Source organism: Aricia agestis, chromosome 7 (assembly GCF_905147365.1).
Source record: "Aricia agestis chromosome 7, ilAriAges1.1, whole genome shotgun sequence".
Taxonomy (NCBI): domain Eukaryota; kingdom Metazoa; phylum Arthropoda; class Insecta; order Lepidoptera; family Lycaenidae; genus Aricia; species Aricia agestis.
In genome coordinates this window covers 9,094,838-9,115,076 of record NC_056412.1, presented here as the reverse complement: position 1 = coordinate 9,115,076, position 20,239 = coordinate 9,094,838, and the positions used below count along the sequence as shown (strand labels likewise).

At 37.9% G+C, this 20,239-nt stretch overlaps 1 protein-coding gene across 1 annotated transcript; it reads left to right on the top strand.

The window, feature by feature from the left end:
* The first annotated feature begins 2,655 nt into the window (after positions 1-2,655).
* On the top strand, positions 2,656-19,887 carry LOC121728535 (brain tumor protein). Its single transcript, XM_042116687.1, has 9 exons — positions 2,656-2,894; positions 7,194-7,360; positions 7,452-7,596; positions 7,689-9,051; positions 9,448-9,728; positions 10,064-10,252; positions 11,969-12,137; positions 13,045-13,277; positions 13,554-19,887. Exons 2-9 carry the CDS (start codon positions 7,248-7,250, stop codon positions 13,656-13,658), a joined length of 2,598 nt encoding a protein of 865 aa, XP_041972621.1. The 5' UTR covers positions 2,656-2,894; positions 7,194-7,247; the 3' UTR covers positions 13,659-19,887.
* Positions 19,888-20,239: the final 352 nt, after the last annotated feature.

Below are 20,239 nucleotides of genomic sequence, written 5' to 3'. Positions count from 1 at the left end.
CCATAGATCATAGATCCATAGATAGTGATTATATTCTCTTTGGTATATACCATAATCTGTGGTGGAAGTCACGCCCCCCAGTATCGCGTGGACTTCAAGAATTTTTAAAATCTCTGTGATAATATTGATGATTCTGCGATTCGGCAGCTTACACCATCAATATTATCACGGAATCGTGATAATATTGATGCGTGGAATACCTGCCATTGATGGTATTCCCTGGTATTACCGATAATTGTCTACCCATACGCCATCTAGTTCCTAAAATGGAAACTGTTTGACAATCAAATTAAAAAATAGGAAAATGCCTCCATGGCATCTCCATGGGTTGTTTTCTTTTTTTTAATCTCCACTAGACGGCACGACGCACAGTGTTTTAGAAATTCCCAAAATCGGACATGACTAAGTTAATGCAATCAAAGTGTTAAAAAAATATCATGTGTTAACATATTGTGGACCATAAACCTATAATGATATATTTAGTCTATGATGTGGACAGCATTTTTGACGACCAAGGTGATGAAGAATAAAATATTTTATTATTTGACCGATTTATTATTTGACTGATAAATAATTGACTGATTATTTAAATTGTAAATGGTTTTATTTTTTGATTGATTATAAAAAAAAAAATGATGAAACTTTGCCCTTAAAATTTTTAAGGCGCGAATAAAAATTAGAAATTCGTAAATCTCTGGTATGAAACGCGATTCACAAAAAATAAAAATATTGTAGTGTAAAGACTATACCAAAGTATTTTTCAGTTTGGACAGAATGTGCGGAAATAATATAGGAAATCAGAAAAAAAATAAAGTCTAAATATTTTAAAACATTAAAATCTCAGGAACTACTTGAATTGTAGGAATGAAATAAAGTACAAAATTTGTGTCTCTAAATGATCAATCTAATCAACTGGGTAGCAAGTTTACAAACCCTCGTAATTAATTTAAATAAAATAATTTCGTTTTCAGGGAGTCAAAAAATTACTAATTTAAAAATTGATTTTCTCAAAAACGAAGTAAAATGCGCACATGGGAGTTCTACTCTTGCATTTGAAATATAAGACGCCATCGACTCATTGCATTAACTTAGTCATGTCCGATTTTGGGGATTTCTAAAACACTGTGCGACGATAGACACTTCTAGATTTTCTATTGGTTCCCCACCGATCTGAAATTATCTGCAGGTTGGCATTACTCACTACATAGGGGTTGTGTTTCTAAAAAATATCAGTGTACTGTCAAGTGTGATATTTAAAATCAAAATATCTTTAAGTACAGTTCGACAAGGCTTTATTCGAACGTGGCGAGAAAAGGAACTAAACGCTTTTATCATAGAAAAATGTCATTTTTGACATGTGTTTGACAGTTCTCCCTTATGGCGGCTCTCGACATAGGCGAACGCGTTGGCCAACGCGTCTGCAGACGCGTTGGCCCAATGTGTAGAACGGGCGTTCGCGCGTTGGCCAACGTCTAAATACCTACGGCCAACGCGCGAACGCCCGTTCTACACATTGGGCCAACGCGTCTGCAGACGCGTTGGCCAACGCGTTCGCCTATGTCGAGAGCCGCCATTACCAGTAGCCAGAGTAGACAGAATGATAGAGTATGCCGACTTAGAACTGATGTTGAAATTTTTAAATTTGACGTATTATGACGAAAATCGTCGCAAGGGTTGTTAACTTGTTACCTACGAATTTAAAAATATGACATATTCGATGGATGTGTTCCTCTTTGGTCGTATTGTTGTTTGTGTTTTGGCACATGTGATTAAAATTGTCAGAATCCAATTTTGAAATCTTTATTTTAAATATTTAAAAATAAATTATATCAGCCAGCGCGAGGCACATTCCGTTCATAAATCCTAGTGAAACCCGACGAATTTGACAGATATTGAAACCTGTCCGTTTCTTTGCAGTCGAACTACTGGTAGTTATGTCTATTGTGCTAGGGTTGTTAACTTGTCACTACGAATTTAAAAGTATGACATATTCGCTGGACGTGTTCCTCTTTGGTCGTATTGTTGTTTGTGTTTTGACTTTTGGCACATGCGATTAAAATTGTCAGAATCCAATTTTGAAATCTTTATTTTAAATATTTAAAAATAAATTATATAAGCCAGCGCGAGGCACATTCCATTCATAATCCTAGTGAAACCCGACGAATTTGACAGATATTGAAACCTGTCCGTTTCTTTGCAGTCGAACTACTGGTAGTTATGTCTATTGTGCAGCAGCGCTCCCGTCAATGTTACCCACGTTCAAATAAAGCGTCTCACAGACAGACGCGGCCCGCGGTGGCGCGGGCGGTGGCGCGGGCGGTCAGTTGGATGACTGAGTGTTCTAGGAACGACACAGACACACGCGGCCACGCGGCCAAGCCATCCGACTGACCGCCACCGCAGGCCGCGTCTGTCTGGGAGACACTTAAAGCCTTGTCGAACAGTACGGCCTATGCCATGGTCCCACTGATCTCCATTATACTTGTATAATGGAGGTCAGTGCATGGTCCATACAAAAAGGTTCGAACTCTTTTGACCGTGTAACCTACGTCTAAAACATTAATAACTAGGGTTGCTATAATTAAAAATAGAATACGGTATTTGAAAATACAAGCGAGCGCAAATCGCAAATCGCAATCCAATCGAGATCGAGTAGTCGAGTGTACGCAAAAAATCAATACACTGAAACACTGATGTTTCCATTCGTCTTTTTAAAATGAGAACGTGACAAAACATTTCGTTTAATTCATCGAAGAAACCATTTTATTTAAAAATAATTTGAAGCTTGATGCTCTTTTTTTATTTATTTACATAGTGATGCAAATTTTCATAGTTACGGCGTGGTAGAATATTCTGCGTTTGATTGAACATCTTAGCTGAAAATTATACAAAAGGTTAGTAAATTTCATTAATCACTTCGATTTATATGAAACGAACGTTTAAACTTACCTTTGAAAATTCAAAAAATAGACTATCGACCCTCGCCATTGTCTGCATCGAGCATGGTGCATTGCGTTTTTGTTAAACACGATTACCTACCTATAAGTACTTACCTCACTGTAGTTATGTAGGTATCTTCGGGACTTAAATATTGTATCACACTTTTTACAGCCTATAAAATGGTTTGTGCGCGATAAATACCTATAATTTTGCATCTGTCAATACTGTCTATGAGGTAGGTAATGCACAATTTGATTTCGAATAATTTTTACTCTTGATCATGCCTCCTTCTGTATATAACCCATATTGGGTTCAAGCTTTAAAAGTTACCAAAATCTTGAACCATTATCTATTTATTCTCTCCTACTGTTATGTAATGGGATGTTTATGAGTGCATACTAAGTGAAATGATAAAATGTTAAGAGCAGTCTTATGTTAATTACTTATGTACTTACTTGATTGAGCTTCTTTGAGAATAATTGGCAGATAATAATATCTAAACTAGCAATTAGAGGCATAGATTACAGGCATAGAATTGAAATGCAGCAGAAAGTTTAATTTGATCTTATCAGTAATTGCATGTTACAGCTTATGCCTAAGTATAGCTTAAACCTATGCTCTTTTTCAATCATATAACTTCCTTCCTAAAATCCAAAGTTTTATTTGTCCAAAAGTTCAATGACTATAATAAAACATGGGATCAAATATGATATTTTAAGGTTTCAACTTTATTGATCCCATTTTAATAATCGCTACGTTTTGGCTGCTCATGTGCTGCTCATATCATGAGTGATACTTGCGTAAACTTAAGAGGCCGGGTGTCATCGAAGTTCTCATACATACGTAATACCAAAATCATTTTCTCATACAAAAATATTTAACATATTTGAGTTATTTGCCAGCTTAAAATAGTAATTACCTAGGTTCCTGCGTAAAAATTTACTACAAAATATTTAAACACTAAAAAATATTTTTTAATACTTATTTAAATATTTTGTAGTAAATTTTTGTGCAGGAACCTAGGTAATTACTATTTTAAGCTGAAAAATAACTTAAACATGATAAATATTTTCATATGAGAAAATGATTTTGATAATAAGTATGTATGAGAATTTCGATGGCACCCGGCCACTTAAGAAATCATTATGGGATCACATAGTTGGGTATATTGTACTATAGTTAGTCTATATTTATAAGGTATATAATATAATAATATGGGACGAGATGCCTGATTTAAATAAATAAATAAATATCAGGTAGGTATGTGAGTACTCAAGATTTCCAAATAGATTTCCAAGTTATTAGAAAAAACTTGAAAATATATTTTGTTCTCATTACCTGCACATCTAGAAATAAAAATATCTTTATACCTAAAATATGTACATTATGATAACTCCATAGAAGAGGAAGTAGAATTCATTTAAATTTTTATATGAATTCAGTATTTACCCACAATCGTGGAAAAACGAGACAATAGAATTTCTATTGTGTCTCGGTCACCGGTGACCGTATGGGGCTCGATGAATTAAGGACTTAAAAGGCCCCAAGAAATCAGTTTGGACTTTGGAAATATTTTAATGTACAATAAATATGTATGGATTTTTGTTTGTTGTGGTGTTTCTAGTAACAAATGATGTTTCTAGGTAGTCAATGTAATGCCATACAAAACTTACACTTAGCATAATGATCTTTGATCTTATATTTAACTTTTTCTACTCATAATGGTTCAAATGTTTATCAATAAATAGTTCATCTGTTTTGCTTCATAAATAAATAGTTCATTGTTTTCCTATGTACAAAGATCTAAAGATGTTCTCGAGAGTTAACTGTAAATTATTGTATTGTTTCTTTATTTTGTTTTGGGGACCATTCATTAATCACGCAAGATGGTTTATGAAAATGCCAAAAAAAAAAACAAGGCAGAGGGGAAGGGACTTAGTTCAAAACGATAATGAGATATCAATTTTGCAATGAGTGTGAACTTTTTAAATATACCTACATAGTAGGGTGGTCCTTAATTTTCGACTTTCGATTCGATTATATAATACTTACCTCTAAATATGAAATATTTTTTTTGTTTTTTTTTTTGTAAGATTTAGAGGTCGCGACCAGCTATCAAAATTTTTAAAAAGCTGAAGGACAGCTTCAATTATGGTTTCATTCATGTTTAATTTGGTGTTTATTCACATCAGAGGTGCAAGTACAGCTTGTACAGACAATCGCTCCAAAGAAAACCTCCACAATCACAACCAATGATAACCAAAAGCAATATTTGCTTTTATTGGTAAAAGAGTGTAGGTGAAAGTACCCTAATACTAACAAGTCAACCCTTGGATCTTAAAAATAAATGACTCAATATCTGCATAATATCTTAATTCATATCAACAGCATTAATTTTGTAATATTTCTTATGTCCTTTCTATAAAAATAAAAAATCTAACAAATACAGATTTTGAGATTTCAAAACTTGGTCGCGACCCCTATACATAAAAATATAAAAATAATACTGAAATAGTTTCTTATGGTAAATATTCAAATTACGTAGTGCCCCGCGAAACTAAAGAAAAAAAAATCTTAGGAATAGGACCTTGAATACATAGTTACTTACTCAGTATTTGAAGACATGAGTGGATGAAGGGGGTAAATACTAAATAACAATTTGAAAATTGTCGTTTTGTGGCATAAAGGTACGCGCACAGTTTGTCGGCGCGTGCCGGGGCGTGTCGGGTCGGATCGGGGCTCAGCGCAGCGCAAAATGCGCTATAGCACACTATTGCGGGGTCGGGTCGCATCGCATTGACGGATTTTGAGTACTTTGGATAACTCCAGTGTGACCACTCTTAAATCACTCGTGACTCGATATATCAAAAACGTTGCTATATTCTACTAAAATCAACTAGACCGTGTTTTAGCTTCTACCGAAAATCTACCTCTATTAATCAATGTATTTCTACGTTGTTGAAAATAAAATAAAACTGAAATGTTTATATGGACTGTCTTCATTATCTATTTTAAATTTTTATATTATTTATTAGGTATATAATATCGATCTTCTATTAAAATTTACTAAAAATTTTGGACTACTAAATCGTCATTCATTTGACCGCAAATCTACTAAAAAGTGGAAATCTATGTGAAGTGTGGTCACACTGTTGCCGGGGCGCAGCGGGTTTGTCGGGCCTTGCCGGGCCTTGTCGCATTGACGGAAATCCGCTGCGCCCCGACACAGTGAGCGATACGCGCATCCGCTTCCATACAAATTGTATGGAGGCGGATTTTTGAGCCCCGGCACGGCCCGTCTCAATGTGCTCGCTCCTTAAATGGTATAGGACCAAGAAAATTATTTGAAATAAAAGAAATTGGATTTATACAAGATGTTAGTGTAAACACCGTTATGCTTGAAAACATGAAATGAGCCCGTTAAAATGAACAACTTTTTCTATCAGAACAATGCTGGGAACTCAAAAAGATCCGTCTTCATACTCATACAAATTGCCGATCCGGGCATCCGTATGGGTATGAAGACGGCATTTTTTTTTGAGTCCCCAGCATTGTTATCATAGAAAAAGTTGTTCATATTAACGGACTCATTTCATGGTTTCAAGTATAACGGTGTTTACAATATAGCCACTTGGCCAGATATAAATTAGCTTGATGATGAAGTAGGTAAGTTACAAGGTTTGTTCAAAGATTAAGGGGAAAAATAAAATTGTCCACCAAATGGCGGACCGCGGTACTCAACCGGACCGCCGACCCATTGTGTGCGGACCAAGCATGTTGTTCATGAACTTGTAGCAACAAAAATTTTCACTTTTCTCATTGATACAAATAAACACCTTTGTAATTTCCGTAATTACATTTGTTTAATAAATATTTTTTTTAATGTGTGGACCGCGAAGATCATTTTAATTCCGAGCGAAACTAATTGGTGACCCCGGTTATAAAATGTTACTTACCCAATTATTCATCTACTCATGTGTTCATTTATAAAAATACACAAACTTAGGAGGAAATGTGAAAAGACAAATAAAAAGTTGTTAAAAATGCTACATGATTAACCCGTCGATAGGGGAAAAACAAGACACAATAGAATTTCTATTGTGTCTCGGTCACCGGTGACTGTATAGGGCTTGATGAATTAATGGACCCTTTACTATTTTTCACATAGCATTTATTGTTTTTTATAATCTTTATATTAAGCAATTTCTTAAAATCTACACATTAAATTAAAACAAAAATAATTTTTTTTGCAGATATTCTATAGGAGTTTAAAAAGTACGAATATATTGCTGTAATTGTAAGGTAAAATGGAAGATTTAAATGGGGAACTTTATGGTGATGGCCTTCTCACTTTGGGAGATGAAGGTTCTTTAGAGTCTTCTGAAAATGGAAATCAGGATCAGAATTGTAAAATTTGCGAGTAAGTCTTAATTGATTGGTACAGCTAAGTAATATGTATTGCAAATTTCCTACAATTTAGTCATTTTTCCTATACGTTTTTGTGTTTTTAGCAATAAATTATGCAGTCCTCGAGTATTGTCATGCCTTCATGTTTTCTGTGAAGCGTGCATCGACAAATTAATGGTTAATGAGGCTGGTGATTCTCTTAAATATGATTTGGCTGTGGAATGTCCATTGTGCAAACAAGAAACTAAGGTATGTGAATGGTTATTTTACATTTAATAGTTAAAATCGACTGTTTTATTTATCTAACTATTAATTTACTATATTTTTTACTTTTAATACAGATACCTAATGGTGGAGCCTCTTCTCTGCCATCCGATTACGTCGTCACCAACATCTTGGACGTCTCATCTATGGATCAGTCTGTTGTTTGCACCTGCTGCAAAAGCAAGGAACCTGCCGTTGCTAGATGCACTGATTGTTCTCATTTCCTTTGCGCCAATTGTAACTCAGCCCATGAGTTCATGCGCTGCTTCGAAAACCATCGCGTTGTCCCTTTCGACGCTTTGAGGTCCTCTAAGGATAAGGCCGCCGTGCATAAACCGATATTTTGCGCTCGCCACGTGGGCGAAAGCCTCAAGTTTTATTGCTGCGAGTGCGAGGTTGGCGCGTGCACGGAATGTCTGACGGTCGACCACAAAGTCGGCGAACATCGCTGCGAGCGTATCGTGGACGCCGAACCGAATCTGCGAGCCGAGCTTCGTAATTTTATCAAGGAAGCAAACGCGAGGGCGGTCGCGGCCGGGAGCGCATCGGCCAAGCTCGACGATGCCCTCGGAGAGCTTCAGCGTCAACGCGACGACGCCGAAAACCTAATCAATGAAGCTTACCATTCTTACGTGGCCGCTCTCGGCCGACGCCGCGATAAGGCGCTCGAGGAGCTCGAACGTCTGCATAAAGAGAGGGAGCTCAAAGTGATGGACCTATTCGATCGCGTCGACAAAACTGTTCAGCGTATAGATTGCGCCTGTAATTTTGCTGCGAGACTTCTGCGCCGCGGCGACGGAACCGAGATCGTTATGCTGAAGAAAACGGTCGCATCCCAGTTCGCTCGAGTCATGGAGGGTGCACCCGAATTCGACGTAGACTACTCGGTGGAGTTCGTCACGAACGTGGACAAATTCGACGCCATCACCGAGGAGACGTTCGGAACGTTTCGCACCGAAACGACAAAAGCGGAGGAAAGAAAACGCGCAAGTGAAGCGTCTGCTATCGTATCTTTGGCTTCCAACTGTCATTCGCCGGCCGTATCCGTCACCAATGCTCCGGTTTTCGACGATTTTCCTCTAGGGATGAGGCGGGTGACCGGGGGAGTGGGAAACTTGGTCGGTGTTCCGAATGTCGGTAGTGTGCCACCGATGGGAGTGGGTAGCGTACCCGGAGTGGCCACCAACAACAGCGTTATATCGGGAGTCGTAAACAACGTCTCCGGAGTGGGCGCGGGGGTCGGTGGCGTGCCGGCTTTGCCGTCGATGGTCGAGTACAATCTACAACAGCTGGCCAGTATTGCCGAGAAGGAGGTGCCGCCTCCGCCCCACGCGTCCCCCGCTCCTACGTTCACCCTCGCCGAACTGCTCGCGGGAGACCTGAACTCACCACAAGCGTACAATAATTTGCAGGCCTTGGCCAAATTGGGATTGAACGCGGGTAAGTTTTGCAATAAGTATACTTATGTTGTGGTGGTACAGTGTACAGACACAAAGTTTCGTGAAACATAATCTATTAAGAGGGCGACTAAGCCAAATAATCAAACATCGTCCTCACTTCACAGTTCACACTCACGCTCGTCTTTCATATGCCAGATGGAAAAGGACGACGCGGAATCATAAGACAAAATTTTAAGATATCGTGTTTTCGCTTGGTCGGTCCCTTGGAAATATAATGTATCTGTTTAAAAAATTATACATTTCGGGGCTTACTTTCAATTTTAAAAATGAATTATAAAATCGTCAATTTTGCTTTAGTCGCCTTCATAATCTGACAAAAATAAATGTTTCGGTAAATCACAAACGCTAACAAACTTATGGTGTCGGTAATTTTCAGATGTGAATGGATTCGGTAGTGTTGGTAGTGTAGGCGGTATGGGGGGAGTGGGGCCTCGAGGGGTTTCCCCCGGGAGACCTCTGCTGACGGCTGTAGAGGAGGCAGCCCTGGTAGCCCCTCCGGCGCCGCTGGTTCGAGCGACGAAGGCCACGCCGATGCACATTAGATTCAAGTTCGGGCAACTTGGTGGTGGCAAGGGGCAATTCAACTCCCCCCATGGATTCTGTCTTGGCAACGATGAGGACATCATCGTAGCTGATACCAACAACCATCGTATTACGGTATGTTTGTAAAGTAGTGTTCATATATTTTTTTGTTGTGTATCCCACATAATTGTTAGTTGTACTACTTGTATGATTAACTGTTGTGTATCCCACATAATTGTTAGTTGTACTAGGTACTTGTATGATTAACCCTCTTGCTAATAAAATGTCTACTTTTTTATTCTGACATTGTTGTAAAATGTTTTGTTCTTGTCTAACATGTAACAAATGTGACCTTACAGACAATTACTTGTGTAAGTATATACAGTGCTTCTTTATAAGTATTAGAGGATAGAATTTAAATAACGGTGACTATTCCCAGAAGTTTTTTGACACAATTTTTGTTTTTGTAGGTATTCGATAAGTCTGGAAACCATAAGTTTAACTTTGGTGTCGCGGGAAAGGAGGAGGGTCAGCTGTGGTATCCACGCAAGGTGGCGGTGGTGCGCGCCACGGGCAAGTTCGTGGTTTGCGACAGGGGCAACGAGAGGTCCCGCATGCAAATATTCACCAAAAATGGACACTTCCTGAAGAAAATTGCTGTAAGTTAAATACAAATCTCTTATTATTTTTAGAAACAATACCGCTCTCATCTCGGTTTCGCTCCGAGCGAACACTTATCCAAAAACCTTGATAAAGAGTGTTTTAACCTGGTTAAAAAAATACCGTATCCGAGCCCTGATTATACTCACAATATATACACATAATACAATATCATACAGTAGTATTAAGCGGGTTATACGTCACGTCATCTAAAAACCCAGGCAACCCGCCACCCAGGGAAGCGAAGTGACCACTCTTCAAATACTGTGGTGCCTGGGACAAGATGTAAAATGCACGTTTGGTTGCTCAAGCACATACGGCATTCTCGCAATAAAGACACAATGGTACACGCCTTCGCTCGGGATCGAACTCGCAACCTCTCGAGTGCGTACCAAAGGTCTACACTAATCCCATACTATTAGCTTCGTATTTCTGTAAATAATATTCGTATCATGTATAATTTATGTTAATACTGGTGAAGTGGTGACAGAATTTAGGTGATCAACTGTTATCATTTTCCTACATAATATAACATACAGACCATTATTTACCTTCAGATATAAGGAAGGTAAATAATGGTCTGTATGTTAATTATATCTAACTAATTTATTTTATTTTATTCTTCTCATATTTTCACTATCGTTATGGCACGAGGGTCAGGTTCAAAATTATTTTAAATTTATATGAACTCATTTAATTTGTGGCTATGTTTTTAAAAATAATTAAGGGTTTTAATACTGAAGCGAGCAAGGTGGCAAAAGTGCGAGGCTAAAGGCTTGCCCGACTTTTGATTTGGAAGGTGCAGAGAAATAAATTATAAAATATGTCCACATTAATTTTAATTTATTATATCCTTTGTATTGTAGTGTATATAGCTGGACTTCTTTTTTTTAATTAAAATTTAATGTAATTTAATTTAAAGGTCAAGTCGAATTAATTTAATATGATGAGTGATGACACAATCTATCAAAAAGTAAACAAGTCAAAAACTCATAAACTAAGAGTAATTGTACATAATAATATAAAAAAATGGTTTTAAAACGAAGTCCAGCTATGTACACTACAATACAAAGGATATACTAAATTAAAAATAATAATATTAAAAAATAAATTAACAAATAATGTATATTAAAACATGAGCCAAAAACTTTGTATCCCTTTTGACGAAAAATGAGGAAACATAGGTGAATGAAATTTTGCACAGTTATAGTTTATATGGTGAAGGAGTGCATCGAGCTAATATTATTTTGAAATTATGCTTTTATGATACATTTTTTAACAAATAAAACATTACACACACTACAACACACACTTTTGAGTGACAAGCCTATAAATACGAATTATACTCTTTTATTTATGGTTGAAGTCTGTTGACAACAAGGTGACAAATTGAAAATGGATTAAGTGTAGTTTTTTTTTATTGAATCTTAGATACTATTAGACAATGCTTACACGGCCAGTCTTAGATCAGCTGAGTCTGTGAGACAAGAGTTAAAAAAAATATTATGATATTTTAGTTAATATTTTTTTACAAAATATAGGTAGTAGTCCTAATGTCGTTGAAACTAAGGTCGAATTTCGACCATTGGGCGATCTCTAGTTTATATGTATAATTCAATCTTCGTCGTGATCTGTCAGCAGGGTTTAACGTCGACACCACCTAATTACGTCCGCCATCTTGAATCAACTTCTCTGATAGCACTTTATTATTGTAGGTGCGCTTCATAGACATCGTAGCTGGCCTCGCTGTAACGGCGGAGGGGTTAATCGTCGCCGTGGACAGCGTGACTCCGACCGTGTTCATCCTGTCCGAAGACGGCGACCTGCTGAGCTGGTTCGACTGCAGCGAGTGCATGCGGGAACCCTCCGACATTGCTATCAGCGGTGAGACGAGTTTCTAACAAAAAGCCTGTCGAGTCCTCATGTGTATACAGGTATATTATGTAAAATATAATACGTGGGAGAGCCATGCTTCGGCACAAATAGGCAGGCTCGACCGGAGAAATACCACGTTCTCACAGAAAACCGGCGTGAAACAGCGCTTGCGCTGTGTTTCGCCGAGTGAGTGAGTTTACCGGAGGCCCAATTCCCTTCCCTTCCCTTCCCTATTACCCTATTTCCTCTTAAAAGGCCGGCAACGCACCTGCAGCTCTTCTGATGCTGCGAGTGTCCATGGGCGACGGAAGTTACTTTCCATCAGGTGACCCGTTTGCTCGTTTGCCCCCTTATTTCACTAAAAAATAATATATCTTTTACACGAGTGTTGGTGGCCCGTGTCACTGAAACCATGCCAGCTATAATGTAGCAGCTATTTTAATATTTTTATGGTGCTGAAGTGTCTCAGTTACTCTTATAACATTAAAACAGATAGGCCATGTAGACATGTATCCAGAGGATATGCAATAATTGTAAGCTATCTGAAACAGTTTGCGTATATAAACCGATGGATTCAGGCAGGTAACAGATTTGAAAGTCAACTAATTTTTGAAATTGAAATGTTAATGACTTCACCACCAGCAATGAATGGACCTACACTACACATTACACCAAATAGTATAAAACGAAAACACAATTACTACTGCTATTATTATTATACCGCTAGATGTCCCGCGCGGCTTCCCCCGCGTAACTTAGGGATTTCACAGAAACCGTACATTTTCGAATAAAAATGGCTATAAATACTCCTTTCACGTGGTCTACTCTATATAAGTGCCAAATATTGCTATAAAAATTGCTCCAGTAGTTCTTGGCCCATTATTATTATTGATGCATGTACAATCGCGCGTTCCAGGCAAGGAGTTCTACGTTTGCGACTTCAAGGGTCACTGCGTCGTTGTTTTCGACGAGGAGGGGCATTTCCTGCGGCGCATCGGATGCGAGAACGTCACGAACTTCCCCAACGGCATCGACGTGTCGGACGCCGGCGACGTGCTGATCGGCGACTCGCACGGCAACAAGTTCCACGTCGCCGTCTTTTCGCGAGACGGCGTGCTCGTCACTGAATTCGAATGCCCCTACGTGAAGGTACATACCACCGGAGAAACGGGGACGATGTATATTAAAATATATTCCAAAATGTTGTGACTACAACGTTAAAAGAACGTAAATAATGGTGTAATATTGATTGTACCGAAATGTACTTCAATCAATATTGATTTTGTTTTGCATAATTTCCTCTCATTTTCGTTTCAAATTGCCATGAATAATCTGTTTTAAATTATTATGTATTATTTACTTTAAATATTACATAATAATTTAGCAAGATTTTGTAATTGTACTTTTAATATAATATATTTTCAGGTGTCTCGCTGCTGCGGCTTGAAGATCACCTCCGAGGGCTACATCGTCACTCTGGCTAAGAATAACCACCACGTTCTAGTCCTCAACACCCTGTATATCGTCTGAGGAATGACTCGATGGCTGTAAGTCTGCATACTACAAGATCTCACATTTATTCCCTATATATTATATTTAATTGCTGTTTTTACAAAGCTAACCTTTTTTGCTAAACCAGTATTTGACTACTTATTGTTGTTTCGTGTTTAATTTCATGTAAGTCATTATATCCAATAGCAGTGGCTTCCATCCTAATTCGCTTGCTACTCTCTATCCTAGTTGAAATTTGGAATTTATCAAATTTATATGTAACATTTACTACTATACTGATTTCACTGCTTTTGGATATGAATATATTTTTCCCAAAGTACTAAAAACTTGCGTTTTTGGTTTGTTTCGTTTCTCATTTTTGTGGTTGCATTTAGTTGTAAACAGAAAATCCAAAGTTTAGGCTATAAATATACAATATTTTGTTTAATTAAGTTTAAAATCCAGTCGTTGAAGTGGTATATTATAAGACTCCTATAGATATTTCAAACTCTCACAGAACTTATCAAAAATGTTGTGTCCACCAAACTTTTTTGTCAAGTATTATTTATTTCGGCTAACGCGGTCTCAGTCGCTTAAGAGTGAATCAGTGGTATTGAAACATCGGTTTTGTGACGATTTACCGCGACCAGTGTGAAGTAAACTATATTGCGGAGTGGAGCACAGTTCTCTGCGACATAACACGGTCAGCGTCAATCGGCACACGGCCGCTGCTCCAACGACTGGGGTTATCGTTCATTTTCTAAATTGAGCAGCTGGTATGGTTCCTAGTTCGAGTGAAGTTAATAATACATGTCAATTAGGGGTTTGCGTGGAAGTGTCGCCTCAGTAGACGATGTTCGTTGCTCGACAATATAACTATCTTCTAGGGATGTGCTCGAGTCGAGTCGAATTCATATTTTATAAGTTTTTTAGCATTTTGAGTAGACGCGGTTTTGCGTTTGCGGCTTTTTATCGTAACCCATAGGTTCGCTTGTAACGAATTTGGCAGACGGATTCCTAGAGCTGAGAACGTAGTGTATGAACGCACAATTCTGTTATATGATACTTACCCAGTTTCCTATTGACCAAAGGGGCGACACTAAATTACGTGCCATCTAGTTTAGGTTAATCGCGTATACAATATTATATATTGTCCGTTGAATATATTTACCATTTACAGAATTCTTGTGTCTATACAAAATGTTTTTTCCATGTACTCTTGTTTTGAGAGCCTATTTAAAGTTTTTTCATGAGTAGGCTACTATGATAATGATATAATATTATAGTACGGTTTGGTTAATTTTAGAAAATTCTGATACAGAATTATATTGGGATGCCATTGTTATTTAACTAAAAGTAATGTTTACTCGTAATTAGAAGGGGTGGAAAATGTAACTGTTTCAAATGGCACCTTTATGTGGGAAAAATATTAAACGTTAGTTATTGTATAGATTGACAAAATTAATAATTACCCGATTTATATATTATATTATTATACTCTCATTCGATGTAGCGTAAAAGTGCCATTGCAAACATTTTATTTCTACAAAACTATTTGTTCGAAGTTCATATTATACACAGTGCGCCAAATTATATATTTATATGGTTATATTTATCCACACTATTCCAAATTGAAGTTCATGTTAGGTAGTCGGACGTTGAATGTTTAGAGTTTCTTATTGAGAATCCCTCGGCTTAATAACGCTGGCTGTAGAGTTATATCGAAATTAGCACGTGATAATAATATGGTTTATGTTCGAGACAATAATATTATGTTCAAGATTCTGCTTGCGTATTAAATTATCATCGACACTGTCGTCTTCCATACCAAAAGACCCTAATTTGCTAAATCAAAATTTTACTCTGTGACAGCGACTAGATTGTATATTATGACGGTAGGTGTTTTATATAGAATTTTCTCGAATTTAATACGCAAATATGTACTTAACCGAACCATCTGTCTTGTGATATTCAGTTCGCAACGTGAGTTTTGTCAGTGCTCTCTAGATGTTTCAAAAGCTGATCGCATTCGAAAATATATTGGAATATACCACCGCGTTCGACCGTTGGAGTTCCTTTCCTAGCTTAGAGATAAACTATTTTATGAAAATGTTTCATCAGTCGTTGTTTACTTTCGGAGCCATATTATTATCATCCAACGGTAAACAGTAATGTAGGTACTCATTAGCGATTGTATCTGAGGTATGTACTTAATTAGTAGTATTTTATTTGTTGTCGTCTCGGCCCGTACGGATGTGATACGAGCAGGAACGGAAATTAGAAGTCTCGGAACTGAGTGCGGCACGTCGCACGTCGCAGGCGCGCGGCGCGACACAGTAGCCAGTTTGAACCAGTAATTAGTCTTTTGACATTTTACTTCGTGAATCCTCTATTTATTAGTGATTAATATTTTGGGTTGATATTTCTTGTTTTTAAGTTATTTTGTTTCAGGATTTTTGTCCCGATAGGATTAGGGAATTTTATTTTAATTTTTTAATTATTAATTAGAATAAATTTCGTCTACACATTGTAGTTGTAGGTTCGAATAATACTCGGATTTTTAAATTGTTTTTTTTTTCTCTTTTGTTTTATTATTATATATTATGGCCTACGTCTAAATAGTATTTTGGCCGGCGGGGTGGGCCACTAGTGTTACGAATTTTACTGCCAAAATTATTTTCTTACGATGTTTGTGCATGCGCATAGTAATTATTATTTCATTGTAATTTGTATTATATTGTGTTACTAATTGTTGTCAATTTTATGTTTATTAATAATATTCAGGGTTTTATATCATTAACTGTTCATTTTTTTAATTTGTTATCTGATATCCAATTTTCGTGTGTTAGTGACGTAACGTACCGAAATAGAAGTTAATATGAGCCCCAAAGGGAGCGTTTGACGCTACTAATTAATATCGCTTTAGGGTTGCATAAAATTATTAAAAAAGTGGTGTGATAAGTTTTGGATAATTTTACAAATTATACTATTTTATGTGTGAATTCAATAACAATTCGAGGTTATTATAATATAATATTAATTATTGTAATGATTCAATTCGCGTCGGCTCCCTATTCGGCCGAACGCGTAAAGTATTATGATTCGTATGTTAATTTTATGTTAATTTAAATATTTAGTGATTCGTGTACGATGTTTCCTTTGCTCTTGCCATGTATCTAGTAGGGAAGTAGCAGTTTTGTAGGGACTAGTATTTTTCAATCGATTTACAAGCGACAGTATCAGGTTTCGCTCCGGTCACGTGGCGTCGCGGGGCGGTACGCTAGTGTGCGGGCGTCGCGACGCAGCGGTGGCGCGGGGCGGGGCTGTAGTGTGCGGGCGGCGGGTTTTCGCCGCGCCGCTCGGCTGTATATTCTTGCTGTAGCAAGTAAGCACTTAGTGAGGTTTTTGGCAGGTCGAATGGTATTTATTGTCCATTGACGTTACTCGATAATAATTGTATCATTAGAGTACATTACTGTAGCCTTTCTCGGGAATCTTAAAAGTTACCTATATACACTTTAAAGCAATTTTTGGTAAATATTATTATATTTCTCTCGAATCTATATTCCCTTATGTATGCAGCAATAAAAATTAATTCAGTAGACGTAGTTATCGCATTGCGTGGTGTTAAAACGAATCTGTGTCGTCACATTAATATTTTAGTGGTAAGGGTTTTCGGGGGGGGTCTGTACTGGGTAGCGGGTTTGCGTGTTTAATGCCAAGTGATGCGGTAAGGTAGGGGTTCGCAGCGCACAAGGTGAGCTCTAGTGTTACCCTCCCTATTGGAGGTGGGCGTATTGCCTATGTTACGGCACCGAGCACGGCTCGATGGTTCCACGTGGAGTCGACTGAGATGTGGCATTGCACCGCGGCCCGGCGACATCTCGACCGATTGCGGCGATGGCGACGAGTACACTCGACTTGTTCATTCATAACCAGACCACAGTTCTGTGGAGCACGGCGTATTTTATACGCGCGTATGAGCGCTTCAATCAGTATTGGAAAATGTTCAGTCGAAAAAACATACGGCGAACCACTTTCCCTGCACATTTAAAATACGGCGTGTGCTCTGCCCTTTTATTTACTCGCCCGCCGCCGTCTAGGGCACAAGTGGTCGAGAAGTTGCCGAGCTGCAACTATTATATCGAGAGTTTGGTCTTGCGGGATTCTTTTGCTGAGCGACCCGAAGCCGAGTTGCGTCTGAACTCTACGTTAAGTCATAAGAAGTTTCTCTTTGGTCAAAACTTTAGAGTTCAGGAGTGCGTGGCGCCGGAGCGAGCTGCACTTTTTTTGCAGCTCGCGAAGTTGGTAATTCGTAAGTCGTTCCGTGGGGGCGGATTCTCGGGGAGTCTGGAGGTGGGGTTCAGCCAATTTAATTTAGTCATGTGCGGCCTTCGTCCGTTAGGGCACAGTCAGCTGATCACCGGCTTGCCTGACGAGTAGTGATCGATTTGTTTCGTCGACCGACGCCACCCGAGCGTCGGCTGCTACTTTACTTTTGGACTGATCGACGTGTTATGTATCCTAGTATTCTCTAACTTCACCCACCTAACCACCGACGTCATTATTTCTCCACCGTTCGAAACCAACAAACGAGGTTGTGAGCTCTATTCCGGTCGGAATCTTAAGCCACAAGTGTGCTTGTGCAATAAATATCACAGTTTGGATCTAGGCTTTTAAATTATTATAGATTATATACATTGTTGAGCTGATTATAAAAATTTAATATATTATTATACCTTTTAATATTGTTAAAGAATTCTAATTGCATTCCACATCTAGAGTGAACGAATTTGAGATGACCATTTTCAATCTACATTATACAAGTTATTTTTTTTACAATCGTAGGATTATTAGCAGTTGCCAATGTTTTTCCTTTAGTCAGTAAAAGTACAAATATTTTAATATTATACAACTCTTGGTATTTACGTATCGTAGTCTATTATTTTTTAATTCGTTTGATTATATAACTTTTAAGCATAATTTTTTCCAAACAAGCGGCCATTTATTTACTCGAGAGTAGCAAATCGTTCAGTAAATTGCGAGACATATCATACTGAATCTTGTCGTCTCACACTACGCCATATTGTGTAGACTCTGTAGACTGTAGATTGCAACCGTTCCCGAATATGTATAACAAGAGAATAGAGATAATGATGCAGGAGGTCACAACGTCTCGTTCCGCGTACGGCCCGGTGCAGCGCAGCGGGCTAGTCTGGTGTCTCGCATCTGACGTAATGTGAGAATGGTTAGTGTTTATGCTACAGCTTTTTCCTCTCGGCTTAGTTTTACGTTAAAATGGCTTTCGTTTTTTCAAAATAGATTTAAGTATATTACACTAGTTTTACATTTTTTTAAGTTCTCGTCATTTTACGTTGATTGAACAAATTACTGTACGCGTTCGAGTGAAAGATGCATGCGAAGTGCAAATTTTAATTTTTAATCCAAAGATTTCTTTTGTTCTTATTAATTTTAAATAATAATTTTAATTGATTTACAATTTCAAAATGACATTTGTGGAGTGTGCATTGGTATTTGATATTAGGATTACGAGATTTTGTCGTAGAGGTTGCAGCCGAGCAAATGTCTATTATATTCTCATAAGAATATATTGCTCAATGATTTTATTCTGTTAAAGTATTTTTAACTTAGATGTAGTCCACGTGGGTTACGTAATTAGTGGACTCCGGACACGAAATTATATCTTACAGACAATACCCTCCGTGAAGATTTGAACATTGTAACGTTGATGTTTTATTAGATGTAGAGTTGTTTGCCTTGAGGGCGGCTTGCGACGAGGCAAGCTGTGCGGGGCGCCGCCCCCCGCCCGCCCGACCCGTCAGATTTTATTATATCTATTGACTGTTATCTGTATACAATTTTTATTATTTTTTATATTCAGTGATCGATCGTAGTGTTTCTTATGGTAGATATCCTAAATTTATATCTTAGTGACCTATTTTACATTCCAAAATTGCTAAGTCATATTATATCTATACAAAGATCGTACCAAAAATGAAAATGTATCCCACCAATATCTCAAGGTTACTACACGAATCTAGTCGCGCCTAACACGAGGAACGCTTAGTATTATTTTATAGTTAGTCCGTCGGACGGGATCGGTCGGGCGGAGTCGGCCGAGTGAGTTATGTTGCCCCACAGTCAACGAAATTATTGTTATCCATACAGGAGTCTCTGCTGCATTGTGCCTAGATCTTAGAAGTTAACGGTATCGAGGTAGATTTAATCTCAAATATTTTGGCTCTTTGAATATTCCATGATATTATTTTGTTTTCATGAAAGTGTATTTACATTATTATACATTCATACACGTAGCTATTATTATTGTATACATGAATAATATACATTGCATAGTTTGTAAATTGATTTTATTGTAAAAGAAGATATCAACTGGCTACTCGCCGCCGCGGCGTGCGCAGTGCGGGCAGCGGGCACGAGGCGGGCGCGCGCGCGACCTAGCCCCTAGCCAGTTGACATCTTCCTTGACCAAATTTATTCGCCGCAAATGTTACCTGAGAGTTTGGACAGTGTTAATCTCGTTATTTACGACGAGAACAAATTTTCACGTGACGTTGCGGCATTTTAATTATTAAGTTTTT

What these genes read in the sequence shown, in the direction of transcription:
- LOC121728535 (XM_042116687.1), top strand. Translation starts at nt 7,248, where the DNA reads ATGGAAGATTTAAATGGGGAACTTTATGGTGATGGCCTTCTCACTTTG. An exon ending in CCAACAACCATCGTATTACG is followed by an intron (nt 9,729 to 10,063) that starts GTATGTTTGTAA and finishes TTGTTTTTGTAG; the next exon opens with GTATTCGATAAGTCTGGAAA. An exon ending in ACTTCCTGAAGAAAATTGCT is followed by an intron (nt 10,253 to 11,968) that starts GTAAGTTAAATA and finishes TTATTATTGTAG; the next exon opens with GTGCGCTTCATAGACATCGT.